The following is a 21653-nucleotide window of genomic DNA, read 5'->3' on the forward strand; positions in this document are numbered from 1 at the left end:
TCAGATACAACAGCAGCCAGTGGAGAAGAAAGATGAAGCACAGCTCCCAAAGTTAACTCTTGCAGCCTAACTAACAGCTCACGACAATACTTCCTTGGCAAGCATCTGTGACCTTATTTTTCCTTTGGAAACAGCCCTGAGGTTTCACTGACACAGACATCACCTGCTCATTAGCAGGTCCCTGAGCAGAGAAATGCCACGGGGTGATTCCAGCACTGCCAGGCTGCTCCAGGGGAAGGAAGGTGCCTGCCCAGACTGTGTCCCTCCTACAGCCGGTGACATTTAGCCGGTCCCTGGGAGCTGCTGAGCCACAGAGCCCCTGGCTGTCAATCTCCCATTCTGCATCCCTGGGGGCTGTAATGACAGCAGCATCCCCTCCCAGCCCTGCCCCTCTGCCTGCCTGGATCCACACAAACCACAGAGACCCTCTGCTCCAAGTCCATCCCTGCAGTCACTCTGCCTGGAGCTGCCCGAGAGCAGGCGGTGGCACTGGGCAGGGAGAGCAGGGTTTTAAAGCTGCCCCTGATAAAATGAGTTCTCCTAATAGTTCAGAGTGCTTCTACACTTATAAATACTTAAATTTTTTTATAAAACAGCACAGCCTAAAAGATTTCTGGTGGGGGCTGACAAGAGAAAACAGGAATGTTTTCCACAGATTGACCAGATGAGCACTTGGGTCCTGCCGTGCTCACAGGCTCAGGGGCTCAGCCCCAGTGCAGCAGCCTCTCTCTCAGGACTTCTGCTGGTCAAAGTGACCCTGAGACATATTAGAAAGTCTCTTTTCCTAGCCTAGCAGTTGAAGAAGGAGTCAGAACTCTTCAGTTTTCAGTCTCAAGATTGTTTATTGTTTCTTGTCTATAAAATTCTTTCTCTGGGCTGCCGAGGTCTGCTCAGCAGGTCAGACAGAGGCACACTGACCACTTTGGGGTGGTGTTATCTTTTTATACTAATAACTACATGTACTTTATTTACAGTAACTTCCCAATACCTATCACCTATGTTAGACAGTGAGCTTCTACCTTAAACCAATCCAAAAGTGCCAACATCACAGCAGAAGATGGAGGCCAAGAAGAAGAAGAAGAAAGGCTGGACACGCCCAGATTCCTCCATCTTACCTCCTGAACCCCCATTCTAAAAACCCCAAAAAATCTATTTTTCACCTGGTGACAAACGAACTATTATTCTACTTAGACTTTCGTGGCTTGCAGATCCTCATATAAGGCTGTAATTTTTTTCCATGGCCCATAATCAAAGTCACAGGTGTCTTGGGCTCTGTGCCAAGGTCTCTTAGCCCCCTGGCAGGGGGATGTCCTGAATTCCAACACCTCTCCCCAGAGGCTGCTGTAGATCACACAGGCTCAGGAGCCAGTCAGGGGAGCACAGAGCACCACCATCCATGCTGGCTGAGGGTTTTGGAGCCCTGTCCCCCGCGTGCCCTGCTCGGGACAGAGGTGGCACAGGGACAGACATCGGCCCAGCCGGCGCTGCAGCCGCACAAGCTGCGCTCTGCCCGGCCGCTATTTACTCACAGCTACAGATGTTGACAAAACAAAGAGCTACAGACAGATGGACAGAACAGCAGCAGTGTTGGGGTGCAGACACTGAGGGCTCTATTCTTCAGGGAAGCGCCTCTGGCTTCCCCACTCAGCCCTGTGATGCCTTTGGGAATCATCTGGGCGGGTGAAGCTCGCTTTCCTGTCTTGGGACAAAGCTAGTGGGAGAGAACATCAGCCTTGCTGTTTGTCCCTGTGCTGAACAGAGCCCTTATCAACCCACAGAAAAAAACCAATTGTTTCAAATCAAGGGGCTGGAAGCTTGGGGATGCACTGGCAGCGTGCAGCTTCTGCTCATCTCTCTGAGAAGCCACACAGGGAAAATCCTGGCTTTGCACTCTTTAGAGAGCCAAAATTAAAGGGATGACTTTTTCCACAGGAAAAACAAAAACCCTCACAAGGTGATGTGTCCCTAAATACTTTTTGGGACACACCGCCTTGTTGCCTTCTGATGCAAGGCAAGGTGGCCTGGTTCTGAGGAAACGGCATGGCGACTCAAACTCTCCAGGGTCACTCGGGCCAAGAACACACGCTAGCACTAGTATGGTGGACGGTTCAAAGGCCTTTATTGTCCCGTCTCGTCGGGTTTTATACTCGGGAAGGTTTCTTCTCTACGTCAGGGGTCTTGCCTTACCGTAATTGGTTAGTAAGGAGTCAAAAGTTACTAATGTTAGGGGGGACTACATTCTTGGGTGATCCCTTATCACTAGGCGTTAGGGGGAGAGGAATTCTACTGCTTTCCGTGACATCGCGAGATTTTCCGAGCGCCTAACCCTATCTACTACACCGCCTTGCATTTGAAAGCCACTTAACTACACAAAAAAACCGTTCAAACAGCAAAATGAAAAAATTTTGAAAAACACAAGAGAGTAGCCAGAGGGGCAGAAGGTGGCAGAGTTGGGTGTGGGAAATGTGCCAGCGAGGCTGTGCAGCACTGCCCAAACTCTGCACAGACTGTGCTCAGTCCTGCTCTCCTCCTGGCCAAGCTGTGCTGGGATGTCCTGAGAGCCCTGTGCTGCCAGTGGCAGTGACACAGGCACTGCAGAGCCCCACTCTGAGCCCATCTGGGAAAGCCACAGCCCCACAGCAAGCCCTGCAGCTCCAGGGCACTGCTGTGCTCTCGGGCTGGCTGTGGGGACATGGCACGTGAGGGGACGCGGCCTGCGAGGCCTTGGATGCCTCAAGCACCCTGCAAGCTGGGGAAGGGATTCAAGTTTTTAAACAGTTGCTTTTTTTAAGCTTCTGGTGTGAAGCAAAGTTCAGATCCTTCACAACTGGTAGGAAAAGATATTATTGCCTGGAACCATGCCCAGAAAAACTCAAAGCTGAGCTTCCTCCTGCCTGTGCTGGCTGCCAGCTCCCAGCGCTCCACCATGATGCCATCTGGTGCCCACAGGCAGAACGGCCAGAGAGCTTCTCCTGGGCAGATTTGGGAGATGTTCAGGGAGGAATCAACAGTGTCCAGGCAATAACTCACAGCATTTGTTCTGCTGGAAGATTAACACCGCCCTTGCACTGCAGCAGTGTGTCTGAATGGCTCAGGCTGGGCTGCAAGGAGAACATGGGGTAATAGCCACTCCCAGTTTTGAACATGGGGTAATAGTTACTCCAAATTTTGCTGTTATCTCCCCTGGATGGGGATTTGCAGTGCTGCACTGCAGACATCCATCCCTGCTGCTGGAGAGCTGCCCTGGCACAGCATGCAGCCCCAGAGCAGCCGCCCACCCCACAGCCACACACCAGCGGTCCTGAAGGGGCTGTAAAGAGCCCTTCTGAAGAGCAAATAAATGAGTTGACTTCATAAAGAAAAGCAGGGAGCCAAGTATCCTCCTTTCCTCAGAGAAATGAGACTGATTATGAGGTAGGTGTGCTTTAGAGGACCTGAGAGCAGCAGCTTTGTGCTGTGGCCGGTGGCCAGCAGACCCTGTCCGAGGACAGTGCCACAGACAGGAGAGCTGCTCTGACTGTCCCTGTCACCCCCAGGGTCCCAGCACCTCACACATCCCTTCCCTGTACTGGGTGTTGCAGCAGGCACAGCTGAGGACATGTCAGTCCTGAGAGAACCCAGAATTTCCTTAAGTTTAGCCCATTTTGCCATCTCCAAAGCAACACAACAGGAAATAAACTCGGCACTCTTTTGGAGATCTTGCAGGATGCTGCTTCCCAGCGTCCCTGTGGATCATCAAGATCTTGATTTACACTGATCTGCCACTTGATTTACACTGGATAAAACCAGTTTGTCCCCATCACCAGTACAGTGTTGCTAGGACAGCACACTGGTAGGTCCTGCTGCACCCCAGAAATGCACTCCTTCCTCCACCACGCTCTGCAAACATTCCCCACCACAGGGCAGGGGAAAGGGAGGAGATGAGTGGCTGGGTCAGAAGCTGGAGAGCTCCTGCCATGAGCACCAGCAATGCTGGATGCACTGAAACCAAAACAGATCCCCAGAGAGGAAAGGGGAAACACGAGGCGAGATGTTTTCCAAACAATCCGCAGGGAGCATCCGAGCCTAAAGCAAACACAAACTTACTGAGTAGAAACAATGCAGGAGGAGGAGATGTTCAGCCCTACAGCTTTTTTAATGAGTCCTGGGAAAACAAACGTATATTTTTTACAGGGAAAAAGTGCTCGAAATCCTGCCACAGCTCCTGTGGGAGGCCGAGTGTCCATCCAGCCGCATTTCAGGGCTGAGTGATTGATCCCCGAGAAGTGCCAGCTTGATTTCCTGGTGCACATTGCCACCTCGTGGCTTTCCTCCGACTTCCAGAAGAGGCTGCACGAGTCAGAAGTTGTTTGGAAACACTTCCATTTGTTCCATCACAACCTGCAGATGCAGAGTGACTAGGCTCTGGAATATCACTGTTTATGGTTATAGAGCTCAACCTCAGCAGCTTTAACTCCACACCAATATTTTCCCCAGTTCCAGTTTGTATTGTCTGACATTATGGTAGGAGATAGAATGAGGCAAGTAAAGAATTTCACAGAGAAAAATTATAAATAATTAATTAAACCCCCAGCAACTGCATCTTCTGCATTTCTCCTGTTCCTCTGCTAATTCCTGGGGAAGTTAAACAGGTATGTTAGCTGCATAATTATTTGTTTGCAGAGGAGGTTGACACTGGTTTACAGAGTACAGACAAGCATGTAATTCCTCTGTAGCTACATGGTAATTATTGCACTATTATAGAGTAATTAAACATGCAAATAAGCATTAAACCAAGGGGTCTCTATGGTTGCTGCCAACAACTGCAGGACAGAAAATCAATAGTAAATCAAATTACAGTGTACTACAGCAGTACCAGCTATAGCAGGTAGTTAAAGAGCATCATCTTTTACACAGCAATTTTTGTAGCTTTTCTGGCTGCACAAGTGTCCAGCCTCATGACCCAGGAGAGATCTAATTTTGCAAGTTCTCTCTGTGGGTTAATAATTTTGTCATCCCATAATACCTTTCCTTTTCCTGAGGATGGGAACAAATCCATCACTGATCCTGAGACTGGTACAAACCCTCCAGAGAAGAGTTCTCCAGAGCTCTGTGACACACATGAGCTTGGCTTTGCCCCAGTTGGTTTCTTTAAGAGATAAATCTGAATATGAACATACCCGTGTCCAGCTGTGAGCTGGCTGCCCTAAACACAAAGTTCTTTGCTGCACACCAAAGCCAAAATGTTCACAACATCCCTCAAGCCAAAATGTTCACAACAAGACCTCAGACCATGTGCAGGGGTAGGACCTGACAAACTCAAATCTCATTTTTGCCCAGAGATTCTCCTCCTGCCTTTTTTAATTCTGCGAATATTTGAGCACAACCTACCCCTAAAATTAGGGGTGTGTGTATGAAAGAGAGATCACAACACACACTGGAACAGAGAACCTTCCCCAAGTAAACCAGCTGTATTTTTACTCCAAGTTTGCACCCAAGCCTGCGAGCCAAGCAGGCTCAGAAGGACCTACACCTTTAACATCCTTTCCTAGGGATCTCTGCCCTGTCATGCTCACTGAAAGGGATATCTGCCCCAAAATAGCAGCTCCCTCAGTTTAGTCAGCAACTTCCACTGCAGAAGCATCCCTGCTATGTCCGGCTGTGGACAGTGACGTGGCTCTTGCACCAGCCCAAAATGCACAAAACCAGACTTGGGGCAGGCTGGCACGAGCTGTGGCCACTGCATTTTCTGGAACTACCTGACACACGTGCCATGCTTCTCCAGCCATGACTCTTAATGTTTGACAAAGACAAATAAATACCATAAACCATTTACACCCAGGGCCAAAATACTGCAGTTTCCATCTTAGTTTGTCCCCTCCAGTGGGCTCTTTGCAGGGCTCAATCCCACACCTGCTGCAGTCCAGGGGAAGCTCTGCCTCCATCCCAGGGGAACCTGGATCAGGGCCTGATGTAAAGACAGGAATTAATGAAAGCCATTTCCCTTGCACTTGTCTGCAATGAGCTGTTCCTCACAGCAGTTTCCTCTCCTGATGCTGTGCTGCCATTGCCAAGGCACAGACACTCAGTTAACCTTGTTCAGGAGCCCTAGCACAATTTTAGATATTTATACACATTCATTCCCAGTGATCAGCTGAAACAGACACATTTATTTCGACCACAGACAGACTTTGAGATGCACGCCAAGGCTCTTCTGACCCTTGGTTCCCTGACTCTGTTTCCAAACACAGAAATCCTGCATGGTTTAAAAGCAGGCTCTTGCTACCTTTAATGCATATATTTGTTAAGGCAGCAACCACAATCACAGGCACTGTTACCCTTCCCCTGCTCTGCCCCCTCACTTAGCAACCAGTCTGAGTGCTGCCAGAATTATTCTTGGCCTGCCAAGGAAACTATTTCTGTCCCCTGAATTTCATTTCCTAGCAGAGTTTAATTTATATTTTGATGCTTTCTGGTTGTCATGAAAACCCTCCTTTCCCTGCTAATGACAAGGAACTCTGCAGCCTCCTGCTTCCACTCTGCAGATCCCAGTTTCTACCTCCTTCCCTGGGGCTGCACCCACAGCTTGCTGAGGATCACTCACTTGTCAGCATGTGTGCCAAAAATAACATCTTTTCGGATTTCATCCATTGGTATCTCACAGGAGACTTCTCAGGAGAAAGGAGTTTTCCTACCTCTACTCTGAGGACAAACCCATGCAGCTGGAGCTCCCTGCAGAGGGAGCAGGCTCTCCATCCCATCACAGCCAGGGATGGGAGTGGAAATCCCTCTTTTCAGATAAGCATCAGTCACCAATCTTACCTGCAGTCCCTTGCCAGCTCCGTCAGGGTACCTTGGACTCTGTGTGGGAACCAAACAGAATTCTTGACTCGAGTTCCAGCTTCCCTCACTCAGCACCACTGGCACACCTGCAGAAGGGAAATAACTTTCCCACACTGCTAGACTTTTCTAGAATATTATCCAAGTAGTGCTGGAAACAAGAGGTTTGGGCTGGAAACAAGAGCTTTGGGCCAAAGGACTTGGAGGACGTCAGACCATCACATTTCTCCTCCCAGGGTGTCCTGCTGCAGCACATCCTGGTTTTTGTGGATACCCACAAGAAAGGAGGGAGCTCCTGAAGGCAGGGGGTTATTTTACCTCTCACACCCCAGCACAGGACCCCTGAGTCACAGCAGTACTGCAGGAACCTCCCTCACCCTGCACATGCCCATGAGCTCCACCTGTATCCTGCTCTGCACAGCTCACGGTGGGTCACTCCCAGGAAAAGACCAGGCCTTGCCAGTGGCACCACCAGTGATGCCAAAGGGATTTAAACCTTTCCAGCTGCCAAGAAGAAGGAAACACCTCTGTAATGTGAGCCCAGCACATTCCATGCACGAGCACTCACAGCCAGCAGCACTGGGGTACACAGGCACATGGCAGGACCTGTTTTTATCAGGTCTTACCTGATTTTTACACCAAAGCAGCTCCTCCACAGGCTCCTGAGGACCTGCTCCCAGCACCCCAGGCTTTTCTACTGCTCCTTTGTGCCTTAGGGCCCTTCAGAGCACACCAAGCCCAGCCGTGGGGTTTGCCTCCTCTCCAGGTAACCAGGAATGCTGGCAAAGCCAGGGCAGAGCAGGGGGGAGCTGCAGCCTCTTCCCCTCAAACACAGCTTCCCCTAGCAGCTGGGCAGTGCATGGGAATAATTTGTCAAACACTGAACTGGAACTGTGGATAAGAATCATGCTTTTTGTACAGAAAATTGAAAATGAAATAGTGCCTAGAACTGCAGCTATTACACGGCACATTATCTTGGAGGGCTTTGGTGTAATTTAGATAAAACACCATATCTCTGATTTCAGAAATGTCAACATCATTCTAAATGTACATGTGTTTTTCCATCCTTTTCCTCAGAACTCAGAACTCCACGAGCCCCTCTCTCTATTGTTCTCTCCATTTTCTTTTTAAATTGGCAAATGAGTATTCCATCTTTCAAAATTTCAGGTACATTGTTATATGTGGGAAAAGTGCATGTTCAGAGATGGCCCTGAATGGCTCCATTATGGATCTCATCAGCTGTGACACGCTCTCTGAAATAAAATCCATGCATTTGGATGAAACAGAAAAAATTAATACCAGAACAAGGATGAACTGTTTCACTTCCCTCCTGTGCCCCTCATATTCATGCTGCACTTCATCCCTAATGCTCTGCACCTTTTCTTCAAACCTCCTGCAAAGAGGAAAACACACAAACTGCAACACACAAAATCCCATTCAAGCATACAAATCCCCCTTTTTTAGGTGGCCCAGGTTATCTGCAGAGGCTGGGCAGGCTCCATCCTTGGACATATCCCAAAAGCCAACCAGGCACAGTCCTGAGCTCCCTGCTCTGGGTGTCCCTACCTGAGCTGACCCCAGAGGCACCTGCTGGCACCACCCACTCTGTGGGCTCCTGTTTCATTGCAAGTTCATTGGAAGATGTGCACAACCAACATGAATTTTATCTGCTTCTTGCCATCTCCAACCTCTGATCAGGTTTCAAGAGTGTCCTACGCTCTCCTGCTCATTGTCCTCCAATGGCTTCGCACTGTTCTCCTGGGAGAGAGGAAAACAGGGCTGGCAAATAAAATAAAATTAAAATAAAATAAAATAAAAATAAAATAAAAGTAAAATAAAAATAAAATAAAATAAAATAAAATAAAATACATTTTATTTAACTCTCCCGACCCAGGAGTTGCAGCACACAGCCCAAGCTGTGGGAAATCCCACAGTCATGGCAGGCTCTTATCCTGGTTAAAATGCCCTGGGAGTGGATAAAGGGGCAGATCCCCACCACATGGCAGTTTGGAGTGACACCTGAGTACCCCAAGCACTTGTGGCTGTCCACCACTCCCAACAGTGCACAACAAGAATAAATAAAGGCGTTTCTAATTAGATTAAGGCTGATCAAAAATACACAATGGATTCCCATTCTTCTCTTTTACAAAGAGAAACACTTTGTGAGATGAGTGCATTGCCATCTAAGCCTTCAGCTTAGCCTTCAGCAACTCCTTACACTAAACCTTGCCACTTCCAAAGTGCCATGGACAGTTCTGGGCACCTTCGCCCACTGCTCCTGCACACACACACACAGAATCCACCCAGGGAATGTTTACAGGGATGCAAGCCTGCAGCTTCAATTTACAAGTTCATTAACAGTGTCCCTGCAAAGATCAGGTTTTTTTTTTTTTCAGTTGGAGCCCTAATTAGCAATGAATTCTCATTATTTTTCATTGAAATCCCAAAGCAGCTTTGGCACATTCCCTTTGTTCTCTCGAAAACGGGGAAGTGGAGGAGCGTAAGGAAGATAAAGACACAGATGATGATATACTTGGGGGGGGGTTGTTTTCTACTTGAGCCATTAATACACTTTGCAGCAATTTTCCTTACTATTCAAGATTTGAGGAAATATCTATTTCCATAAAGAAGCACTAACACCACTGTTGCTGCCCCCACTACCCTCCCAGAAGGATGTGTCCCTAGGATAAGGTGCAGAAGGATGTGTCCCTAGGATAAGATCCACCCTGTGAAGAGGTTTGCTCTTCATTCTGTGCTCAGACAAAGCCTCCATCCACGTCCAGAGGCATTTTCCAAGCGTGGGGGGCATGAATCCAAGCGGTGGCCATGAGAAAAAGCCTGAGAAACAGCCAGGCAGCCCCTGACTGCAGTGCAGCAGCAGCTCTGACAGGGAAATGTTAATCAGGGGGAGAGCTCTGCCAAGGCTTTCATTAGCCCTGATGAGGTCAGGGCCTGGAGCAGGCAGCTGGCACTGCCACTGTCCCCTGGCAGCTCCAAGGAGCAGGCAGAGGTGGCTCTGATGGTGGAGGGCTCTCAGAGGCCGCCTGCTCACTCTCATTCCTCCTGAGATGTGAATGCAAAATATCAATATCAATAAATCTAATTTTTCCTTGGGTTTGAGTCCTTTCGTGGCCACAGCAGGAAAACAACCAGTCCCACTAAATTTGATCTCTCCTTTTTAGTGCAGCTGATAAGCAAATAATGGAACACAGACATCAATTTTCCCCACAGAAGAACGGGGCAGCACCTGGGGCATCTCTCCCTTATCCAACCTGCTCTGCATCCACTCCTGGAGCTGTGTGGCAGCACAGGGACATCTCCTGGCAGGGCACTGAGGAAAACAGCAAGAAATGGGTGCCCTGTGCCCACCCTGGTGACAAGCAGAACTCAGGAAAGGACTTGGGCTGTTACACTGTGCTGGTGTCTGCTCCAAATCCAGAGATGTTTTGGGCTCTTGGCAAATTCTGATTGTTTTTTGCCAGGGGGATGGATAATCATCACATTGTTTCCACAGTCGTCCTACAAATTATTTTGATAATAAGGGACCTCCTGTGACATTAAGTACATTTTAATTACAACATTGTCTGTAATGCATATATCTAATTGCAAATAATTATTTTATCATATTTTGTCTGTAGGCCTGTTAGATGCATCAGATATTATCTTCTGACTCAGTGGTACAGGTTAATTAAAATTTCTCTTTTAATACTGTTTCAAAGCCAACCACATAATTTCATCTGAACACCAGCTGTGTCAGTAAAAAATTATTTTTTTGTTAGTTTTGGTCATGCTTGTCCATGGAGGAAAACCCGAGCTGTTTCTGCAGGCTGTAATTACTGCACTGCTTTCTGCAGTTGTTCATTTGCAAAGGAAGAAAAGAAGGAAGAATGTGAGGAACATCAGTGGCCAGTGGTTGCTTTGTGTGATACTGCTTCATTTTGAAGGATTTTTTTTGTTCTCCTTCTCATGTACAAAAAAGCATTTGAGATCTTCTCTTCAGAAGGAGAACTGAAGATACCACACAGCCTGGTTTGTCAGGATGAACTGCACTAAGACAATCAGAGTGGTCATTTTGGGTGCTAACAAAGCCCAGCTCAAGGGTGATCCCAGTCAGAGTGGTCACTCTGGGTGTTTACAAAGTCCAGCTTAAGGGTGATCCCAGGCAGAGTGGTCATTCTGGGTGCTATAACAAAGCCCAGCTTAAAGGTGATCCCAGTCAGAGTGGTCATTCTGGGTGCTAATAAAGCCCAGCTTAAGGGTGATCCCAGTCACAGTGGTCATTCTGGGTGTTTACAAAACCCAGCTTAAAGGTGATCCCAGCCAGAGTGGTCACTCTGGGTGCTATAACAAAACCCAGCTTAAAGGTGATCCCAGCCAGAGTGGTCACTCTGGGTGCTATAACAAAGCCCAGCTCAAGGGTGATCCCAGTCAGCTGCTTCCTCCCTCATTCATTTTTCCTCTGAGTGATAAAGACCCAAAGCAAGATGAGACAAAAATGAAAGTATGAACATAACGTTCAGTCAAAGAAAAAAAAGACTTTAGGTAAAATACACAGCAATGTAAACCCAAGGAAGCTGAGGAGGGGACAAGAGGACAACAAAAACTCTTTCTGCAGCTGGCAGGACCCTTCCTCTGAAAGTTGCAGGAACAACTGACCCTTATTTCCCCCTCTGAGCATCCTTTGCTGGGACCAGAAGTGTTTCTGCCCCTCAGAGCTGTTTCAGACCCCACACTCTGAGCCCGTGTGCTCAGGGCTGGCAGGGACAGGGTTAACAGCGTCCCCAAAGGAGGGGACGGGGCTCTGCCTCACCCGGCCAGAGGTGAACGCTGCCAGGAGGAAATTGCTGCTGCAGCTCCAGCGAGATCACAAGTGACCTTTCCTCTTGGAGAGGGGCGAAGTAAACAACACTTATCTGGGATTTAATGCGCCCGAGACAAGCAGCGCTTTATCTCTGCTCCACACCACAAGGAGCAGGGAGGCACAGGGATGATTTTCCTGTTTTTACCACATAAGCCATCTCTTAGGACAGCCCTCAAGTTGAGCTGAAGCGTTTCCTCATGGAAAGATCTCTCTTGGAGCAGCAGTGGGTTATGGGCTTGCACAACGCGCCACACAAACTCCTTCGTGCAGTTCAACCTTTGGCAAAGGCACTCTGAGCTCTCCTTGGTGGGTTGATATTTTTACTCCATGAAAATTTCACTTCCTCCAGACTGTTTCCTTCAGGGACATGCAATCCCTGTTCTTTCTATTTCGGAATTTTTTCCATCAGTAGACATAAATCCTTCCCTTTTCCCCTCTGCACAGTTGGAGATTCTGGCAGAAGGAAATCTGACAGGGATTTTTGACAGTGGATTTCTCCTGTCTGTCATTTTCACTATAAGAATGACATCTGACTGCCTCATAGGCTGCAATGGGTGGAAAATTTTCCAGCAGGATTTTCCTAAATAAACCTCCACAGGCCAAGGGACAGTGGGAGCTGCTTTGGGTGCCAAATGAGAAGGGCTGGAGGAGACTCTCAGTGAGGGTTAAATGGATGGGACACCTTCGCTTCCATAAACTCCAAACCTTTGCAGAAGCTGATCCATGGAAATCAGATCACAGGATCCAGGCTTAGAAGAAACAATTTAGCAGAAATTAATCACTTTCTGTGTGGTTTGAGCCTGAAGCAGAGCTTTACAGGAGCAGGGGAATATGCCTGGATGTCCTACAGGAACACTGCTAGGAAAATAACCCCTCAAACCCAGAGCCCACTGGAAAAGTCTTTTCCACAGGTTTAGTCATACCAGGGCAGAGAGGGCAGAGCCTCATTTCATTAAGCAGCACGCTGGCACAGCACCAAAGCTCTGCCAAGCTCTGCACCCGAGCCAGGAAGCATCCAGGGAGCTGATTCCAAGGCAGCACCTTAATGGATGTGTTGGACCAAGGATATGCAAGAGGACACAAAACCAACTTTGGAAACGCAATCTGAAGCATTTGGTTTGAAGGACAGAAAGTCAGTGGTGGCATTCCATGCTAAGGAAACCATTACCTCACCTGTAGGTTGTCTCCTGTGTTTGCTTTTCCCCTACCTTTTCTCCTGGGCTCAGTATAAAGTGTTGTATTGACACAAGCAAGTGGAGGAGTTCCGTAATTTAATCTCTGCCATTAAAATTTCAGGCTCCACGGGAAAAGAAACCCTGCCTGTTCATCAGGTCCAGCGAAATTCAGGTGGCAGCCGGTGTCACATTTCCACAAACTCCACAAACCCTGCAGCACCAGGCTGCTTCCAGCACTGGGTGGGGAAAGAAGGAAGGGCATGAGCTGTGTGATCCAGGGAGAGCGTGCTGGCCTGCGGTGCAAACTCATATTAATAATTCAGGCCACTCTATTTTGGACTGGGAATGTGCTGCCCCTCACCTGTACTGCTCAAGGCAGTGCCTGAAATAGAAGCTGCAGCAGGAGCAGCCCCGAGGGCAGTGCCAGCAGCCTGGCGGGGCGGGCACTGCAGGGCAGCCTCTGCAAGGTCAGCCCTTCCCCTTGGTCAGGGAGCCTTGGCTGAGCTGTGACAGCCCAGAACTCTCCCCCAGACTGATGGAGGCTGGTCTGTCCTCCTGTGAGCCCAGCCAGGAGGCACGAGGAGGATTTTCCCAAGGAATACTGAACCCCTGCCCAGCGCTGCCATGCCTGTGCTGGCATTCTCACCTCCCTCAGGACACCACACGGTGCTGGGGCCTTTAACAATGTAATTCTGCCACAAGTGATCACTGCTCTGCTGCCTGAAGTGACTGCTTTTTATAGATTTTACCTCAGATCCTGAAAGCTGAATGACCAAATCTTTTTCAGGAAATTATTCTACCTTAAGCACCGGCTTTCGGAAATGCATCATCTGACTTTCTGGAAATTGCAAATGTTGCATTGTCCGAAAACACAAGTCACAAGTGGTTCTCCTGCACAGGCTGAAGTCACTGCTGCAGGTTTACTGGCATTCTCTGGCTTGTGCTGTCCTACACCAGCTCCTAAGTGAATCATTTGAAAAGTTGTATTTGGTGATGTTTGAACTCAAAGGAAGAACAAGGACTATCCCAGAGCACTGTGATTCCAGGCATGGCATCTCTGCTCCCTGGAGCTTTTCACAGGCAGAATTTCCAGCACACCTCAAACCAGTGATTGCCTAAAGCTATGTAGTTTGGTGCTAAGCACCACAACCATGCCCTGCTTATCACACAAGTTATCAGACATCAGAAGCACCACAATCCCTGAATCTGCAATGGCTCCTTTCTTAACAAAGCAGACGTGAAAAAAAACCGTGCAACAATGAGAAACTGACAGAAGAAACAAACTGGAAGCTGTTACTTTTGCAAATCAATTAAAATAAAAGGGAAGGGAAAAAAATTAACAAGAACAAGCCAAGAGTTTAGTTATGTGCTTCCTCAGCCAGCTGCAGAAATTGATTTGTGCCAATGGAAGGGGAGAGCCAGAACAGCCCAATTCACTCTCCTCAGGAAGATGCTGAAATCACACCACATGACCCAAAATGTGAGACAATTGCTGGAGAGTGAGAACTGCTCCGGAAGGAGATGGTGTGTCATGGTGTGATGGGAAGGGTGTGCTACAGGAATTATTGCCAGTGATGGGAAGGGTGTGCAATAGGAATTATTTCCAGTGATGGGAAGGGTGTGCAATAGGAATTATTCCCAATGATAGGAAGGTTGTGCAATAGGAATTATTCCCAGTGATAGGAAGGTTGTGCAATAGGAATTACCTGGGATGGGAAGGGTGTGCAATAGGAATTACCTGTGATGGGGAGGATGTGCAATAGGAATTACCAATGATGGGAAGGGTGTGCAATGGGAATTATTCCCAATGATGGGAAAGGTGTGCAATAGGAATTATCTGGGATTGGAAGAGTGTGCAATAGGAATTATTCCCAATGATGGTAGGGTGTGCTATAGCAATTATTCCCAATGATGGTAGGGTGTGCAATAGGAATTACCTGGGACGGGAAGGGTGTGCAACAGGAATCACTGCAAGCCTGAGCCCAGCTCCAAGGCAAGGGACGATGTGACAGCAGGGAATTTTCTGACTCCAAGCATTCAGCCTTTCTGTGTAAGAAAAGGGATTAATCAGTTTTTTTTTTTCATTTTCAACGCTGTGCATCATCACTACCCATCTTCCTGACTCCAGCAAGTGATTCCTCACTTCTTACCACAGGGTTTGGTGGCACAGCCAGCCCTTGCTCTGCCCTTCCACAACCTAGCTGTGCTGCAGAGGGGCAGAGCTGTGCCATGCTCAAAAGCAGGGCAAGCACTGCCTGCAGCCCCCTACTCCATTATTTGTGCATTTATTTGTCCACTGCGACTTCCAAGCAGAGCCTTTCCCTGCTCCTGCATGCACAGGAGGAGCTGGGACTGCCCTGTCCCCAGGGGGATGTGTTTAGGGCTTGTTGACCTGTTGTTTCAGTGACCTCAGGCCTCTGCAACAGAAACGATTGCTGAGAGGGCTCAGAGGAAGTGAGATTTCTGCTTCTAACAATAGTAATTCCTGTGACGTTTTATTTTATACACCAATTCATGGATGATAAAGCAATTTCTATGTGATGTGCAAATTGATTTTTACATCATTTTGTTAAAAACTAACACGCATATACGCAAGCCATTTCCCTGAAACCCCTTGCTTGTTTTCTTTCTTAGGACCACAACCTGCTTTGAAACTCACTAGAATTTACTTTTTAGCCCAGGAATTTTACTGGGGGCATCTGAGGGCCTTTAACTGAAACCCTGCTGGCTTCTGCTTCTGGGATGGATTGTGCTTTTGTTGTGTAACTAAGAGCCTGCTCTTTTACCTTCCCTGGGTGTAAAGACAGGGAAGAAATGAATAAGATGTCTTTACACAGAATATGTGCAAAGACATATTATTTATATACTTATATATTTATATACTTACAATGCAAGTGACTATTCAAAACCTGAGTGTTTTTCAGTGGAGATCTGCAATGAATATGGGGGAGAATTTTTTCCCTGTGAGGATGGGGTGGCACAGGATGCCCTAGAATCCCCGGAAGCGTCCAAGGCCAGGCTGGACGGGGCTTGGAGCCCCCTGGGACAGTGGAAACTGGAAGGGCTTTAAGCTCCTTCCCACCCAAACCTGTGGTTCAGCGGTTCCGTGGCAAACCCAGAGCCTACCTAGGAGCCAGCTCCATTCCCGCTGCCCTGCCCGGGGCATTCCCGCGACTCTCCGGGATGCTCCGCTGCGCATCGCGGCGGTCCCTGGAGCCGCGCGGGGCCCCGCCGTGCCCGGGGGCTCCTCCCGGAGCTGCCCCCGGTAATTCCCGGTGGTTTCTCCCGGGGGTCCCGGTGCGCGGGCTCCCGGCGGCCGCCCCGGTGACGTCAGCGCCACGCCGCGGTGACGTCAGGAGCGGGGCGGGCGGCAGCTCCCGGCGCGCCCCGCGCAGGGCGGGGGGCGGGAGCGGCGGCGGCGCGGGGAGCGCGCCCGGCGCTGCGCCTCCATCCCTGCCCGCCGTGCCGCCGGCATGTTCTCCAGGAAGAGCCACGCCGACGTCAGGAAATCCACGCAGAAGGCGCTGGACCCCAAGCGGGACGTGCTGACCCGCCTGAAGCACCTCCGCGCTCTGCTGGGTGAGCGGGCGGTGGGCGCGGGGGGAGCCGGCCCCGGGGCCCTCAGACCCTCGGGGGGTGCCCGGGCAGAGCCGCGGCCGCGGGCGGGTCTGCGAGCGCTGCTCGCCCTCCGCTGCCGTGTCCGGGAGACAGCAGCGAGCTGTAGCAGTTCTCCGAGGGTAGCAGCTCTCCGTGCTGTGGGCAGGGAGCCTCCTCAGCCAGCGCCGGGCTCTCCCCGCCTCAGAGGCGGCCCCGGTGCGCGCCCACCGTGAGGCGCTGCCGGAGAAAGTTTGGGGTGCCCGGGGAAAGCCGCGTGTGCCGCTGTCCCGGGGCTCGCCTTGGGCTCGCTGTGGAGCCGCGGGGAAACACTCAGCCCTGGTCAGTTTCAGAGACAAGCTCGCAGAAACTCCGCTCTTGTCAATATCATCAACTCGGGGTGTTTGAACTCTGAGAGAAGTCGCTCTGTGGCGTTTTGTGGTGACTCCATGCTTGGGGCAAGGCTGGATGGGTCCAGGGGCGCCTTGCAGGTGGCGGCTTCCACCCTGATGGTCGTGGAAAGCCACCGATGAGTTTCGGCTGTGATCCTGCTGCAGGTGGAGAGCCACCGATGAGTTTCAGCTGCGAGCCGCGGTTCGGGAGGGTGTGTGTGGCCTCTGTTGGCTGTTCACGGGCGGCAGGAGGAGCAGGGTGTCCTGAGGGGAAGAGGCTGTGCCGGGTTAGTGCTGTACCCCGCTGGTTTGCAGGTGATGCCGGTTTGTTCCAGGTGCGGGTGCCGTACTTGTTCCTTGGGAGCTCCTTAAGGAGCTGGCTGGGAGCAGCCGCTGGGGGACAGAGTGTGGGGTAGATTTGGCCTGGATTTCTCAATTCAAGGTGTTTGTGGGCGCTGATTTCAATTAAAGGATTTTGTGGGGCTGTGATGTGTCCAGCTGCCCGGCGGGTCAGTGCAGGCACTGTCCGAGCAGCTCTGGGTATGCCCCTGATGTTTCTGCTCTTGGCAAGCCCGGGGTAAACATTCCAGGTAGCACGGGAGTGGCTTCTGGAAGATGCTCTCTTGATAGATACCCTCGCCTGGGTGTCTTCTGTTCACCACAGAAAAAAAACTCCACACGTGGGAGTTGTTAAAAAAAAATCTCCAGCATGTAAAGCTTTTGGTATAAAGGCTCAAAAGTAGTTGGATTTTTTTTTTTTTTTTTAATATAAAGGCTCAAAAGTAGTTGGATTTCTTTTTTTTCTCCTTCCCTCCAGATGTGTCTCTCCTAGCCATGGCCAGGGGTAGGATTGTGTGTATCTGCTTCTCCAACTGCTTCCCTCAGGCCACAGTGCCCCACGTCCTCCAAATAGCTGTTCCTGCTCTCCTTTCCTTGGGAGATGCCAGCTCCTCTTCCTTTGTTAGTTTCAATCACGGGAATTTAATTGTAAACAAAATGTCAGTTACTCCTCTGTGATTCCACTGGAGCAGGAGGATACAGATCAGAGGGGAAGACGATCATAGGGGAGGGATGAGCAAAAGGAATGTGTGTTTCCATAAATAAGGACTCGTGTGAGCTTTGGATTTCTTCAGGTCCCTTAGTGGCACCTCTGTAAGTTTGTCCAGTGCCCAAAGTGAAAGAAAATATTCCACTTAAGTTGGTGTTGGTTATGTTGGTATCTCTCAAGCCTCCAATGGCCTTTAGGACCCGAGTTCCAGCTCTGTGGGGTGCTCTGTCCACATGGCAGGGCAAAACGCTACCCAGATCAACAACAGGACTTAAAATTGGCTGTTCAGTTGTGTTTGAGAAATGACCAGAACATTTCCCTTATTTCTTTATTGCTATGGAGATGTTCTCACAGCCAGAACTTCTGTTAACTTAGTAAAGTTCTAAATGCAGTTTGTGGAAGTGCCTTCTAGTAGTGTGGCCTTTTTTTATAAAATAGACTTAAAAAATAATGGCCTGACAAAGAGTGGTGGGGATGTACAGATTTGGCTCTTCCCCACATAAATGAAGCTTCTGCTCTTCCCCAGAGTGGTTTCTGTGGGACTTTGGTAGGATTGCTGCACCTTGAGAATTTTCTCTGTAAAAAAAAATTTTCTTCTTGGGTAAAAATGTCATTTTTATATTGAAACTTCTCTTTCAATAGTGTGTTCTCCTTGGGCACAGGAGTCAGGAGTGCTGCTGCTAACAGATGTGGGATGCTGCTTTGTCCAGTGCTTTCAGCCTTTTCTCTGTGAGCAAACACGTGGGAGGCACACAGAATTAAGACTAAATGTGAAATTTGCAAGGTTACCAAGTGCAATCCTTAATTGTTGCCTTTAAAATGTACCTGTTATGAAAGCCCATGCTTTCCATGGACGTGCCTTGATCAGAGATGGGATAACAAAGGAGAGTAATGGGGTTTTGGTTCTGGCACTGCTTGGCCTCTTGTAGTTTTCTGCACAGCTGCAGGACCAATGCTGGCTGGGCAGAAACTTTCATTTACTGACACTCGAAAGGGGATGTGTGCGCACTTCCTGCTGAATTCAGGGCTGGGATTGTTCTGTGGAGCTGCTGTGAAATTGGAGGTGTTAACATCATTTTGGAAGCTGTTCCAGTTGGAGGGGTGTTTTGGTAACGGGCTGTTTCGTGCTGACATACTTTTTTTGAAGATAAGTGAGAATTGTGCATTATTTCTGGGGTGAGGCTGGTCGTAAAGGTTTATCATTAACCAGGGTGTGGCTGCAAAATTCTCTTCATCTCCTTTAATTTTTCAAGTACTTGAGGATTAAGAGAGCTTTGAGAAGATAGCATGAAGTGACTTTGGAAGTTCATGGAGTTAAGGGATGACTTCTAACAGGTGCCTGTGATAACATTTAGCAGTTAAGAGGAAAATAAAAGGCAAGGTTGTGTGGTAGGGACAAGCTTAGTGTTCCCTCTGGGTTTTTTTTAGTATGAGGAACAGCAATGAGGGTTTGGCAATAGACTCAGGCTCTTAAGTGGTACCTGAGTGTTACCCTAAATTTTAAATTTATAGTAAGGCAATTCAGTGTGACTGACAGTTATGGGTGAGCCAACGTGTCCTGTTTATAGAGAAGAAATAGGGCGTGACCCTGGTGAGTGTCTCGCTGTTTCCTGAGTGTTGCTGCAGCAGCTCCTGTCAGGTGTTAGCTCGACTTGTGAGCTTGTCCTGTGTGGGAATGAGGGAAGTTATTTGGGTTTGGGGTGGCTGCTGGTGCTTGCCTGAGGGGTGAGTGCTCTGGGTGCCTGTGTGCAGCTGTGGTAACCTGGGAGATAATTCCATGAATTTACTCTGGGAGTAAATCTAAAAATAAACCCAAATTCCTGCACTTCAGCCCCAAGCTTGCTGCCTCATTTCCTCGGGTGCTTCTCAACTCCTTCGGGCAGCGCATTCCCCCAAAGTCAGGGTTTTATCTTGTTACTATCTCAAGTGATAAATGGCGCAGGAAACTTTCCCCCATGTTTTCCATGTGAGAAGCAGGAATGAGCCCTGCTGGAAGTTAGACACATCTGTGGGAAAGGGCTGTGGCTGTAGGGATGCAGCTCAAATCACACTCACCCCTGAGTCACCATCGAGATTCCACATTTAGAAAAAAAGGAGGATTTGCTTTCTTGGTGAGGCAGTTCCTTTCTCTTCCCGTCGCAATTTAGAGGGAAAGTTTCCTTTTTGTTTAGATTTTAATGACCTCATTCCCTCATATGAAATCCCTGTAAATGAAAGCCTTGTTTTCCCCTGGAGTTGTGTTTAACAGGATGCATTCATGGAGAGGAATAATTGCACTTAGCTTGCAAATTCAGAGCGGTAGTTTGCAGGAAACAAATATCACGTTAAAGAGTTTCCCTGCTCTAATTGTTTCCATAGTACAAGCAGCCAAGCAGAGCCTTACTGCTGGAAAGGTACTAATTTAAATAAAAATCAGTTTGCCCAGGACTAAAGTTATTCTTTCTTCTGTAGTTGTGGGATATTATTGAGCCTTCTTGCTGGAATCAGCTTTATTTTGGGTAACAGACGGGTTTCTTGCAAGGTGAGGCTTCAAGGAGGATATTAATATTGATATTAATTTATTAATTTTGGCCCTTCATCTTCTTCTGGGGGAAATGACGCAACTTTCCTTGACCCAATCAGTTGCAGTAGGGACCAAAGGGAGGAAATTCATGTGTGTTTAGCAAGTGTCATGCTTAGAAAACAGTGGACTTCTTTCTTTGTAGAAAATAAACTTATTTCAAATTTCAGACCCAAGTTAACACTTAGGAAAGTGCTACATGCTCAACTTGCCATTATTTTAAGAAATGAATTGAGAATATGCTGTTTTCTGGTTTGATCTGCTTGCCTGATGAATGCAAAAGCTGAAATTGCGTCCAAAAAATTTTGCTGGTGTTTTTCTCCAGCAGTACCCGCTTGTTTTGATGGTACAGAGGCCATTTGGTTACACAGCTAAGACTCAACCCATCTTTTTTTTTTCCTCTTTTTTCCTCCTTTTTTTTCCTCTTTTTTTTTCCTCTTTTTTTTTTCCTCTTTTTTTCTCTTTTTTTTTCCTCTTTTTTCCTCTTTTTTTTTCCTCTTTTTTTTTCCTCTTTTTTTTTCCTCTTTTTTTTCCTCTTTTTTTTTCCTCTTTTTTTTTTCCTCTTTTTTTTTCCTCTTTTTTTTTCTCTTTTTTTCCTCTTTTTTTTTCCTCTTTTTTTTTCTCTTTTTTTCCCTCTTTTTTTTTCCTCTTTTTTCAATTTATTTTTTAGTGGAAAGCAAATGAACCAAAGCCCCACTGCAGACTTTTGTAAATTCAGTGAAATCCTTTGCAAGGATGGACCAGCAGTTTGGTGCAGAATCCTCAGTGAACTCACTAAAATAGTTTTGTATTGCATTTATTTCATTCTCTTGTGCTAAATTTGCAGAATGCCTGAAATTCTTGTCTTTCTGCTCTTGTGTAATTGCTCTGTTCCTCTTTTCAGATATTGTGGATGGAAGTGACCTCAAGCAGTTTTTTGACAACAATTATTCTCAAATTTATTTTATATTCTACGAAAACTTCATAACACTGGAAAACAGCCTGAAACAAAAAGGTGAGTTTTGGAGTTTTTCCAGCAGCTGTTGGTCAGTGTTCCATAGCTGTGCTCCAGGGCATTCCATTAAAGCCTGTCCAATGGTTGTCTAGTCCTCAGTTTTCTGTATTTACACTAATAGTTTCCTGCAGTACAGTTTGAGTGTTAATCACTTTAATTTTATGGTAGCAGGAGAGATGAGCATGGAAAATCACTCTCTGAAACGAGAGC

The 21653-nt window shown here is 48.1% G+C and overlaps 1 protein-coding gene and 1 long non-coding RNA gene across 2 annotated transcripts in view; one reads left to right on the forward strand and one right to left on the reverse strand.

Moving 5' to 3' along the window:
• Positions 1-16064, reverse strand: part of LOC128946644 (uncharacterized) — a 29565-nt gene extending 13501 nt beyond the window's left edge. The window contains exons 1-2 of the long non-coding RNA XR_008483980.1: positions 15982-16064; positions 14793-14901 (exon numbers count right to left, since the gene is read on the reverse strand). This is a non-coding gene — a long non-coding RNA (uncharacterized LOC128946644). The remainder of the gene's footprint in view (positions 1-14792; positions 14902-15981) is intronic.
• A 264-nt stretch (positions 16065-16328) lies between these two features.
• Positions 16329-21653, forward strand: part of RALGAPA2 (Ral GTPase activating protein catalytic subunit alpha 2) — a 93135-nt gene continuing 87810 nt past the window's right edge. Inside the window, exons 1-2 of the mRNA XM_054290515.1 lie at positions 16329-16434; positions 21333-21443. Of these exons, the coding sequence (XP_054146490.1) occupies positions 16329-16434; positions 21333-21443 (217 nt within the window). The remainder of the gene's footprint in view (positions 16435-21332; positions 21444-21653) is intronic.

Source organism: Melozone crissalis, unplaced genomic scaffold (genome assembly GCF_028551555.1).
Source record: "Melozone crissalis strain CALT ecotype California unplaced genomic scaffold, PUWL_Pcris_2 ptg000081l_1, whole genome shotgun sequence".
Taxonomy (NCBI): domain Eukaryota; kingdom Metazoa; phylum Chordata; class Aves; order Passeriformes; family Passerellidae; genus Melozone; species Melozone crissalis.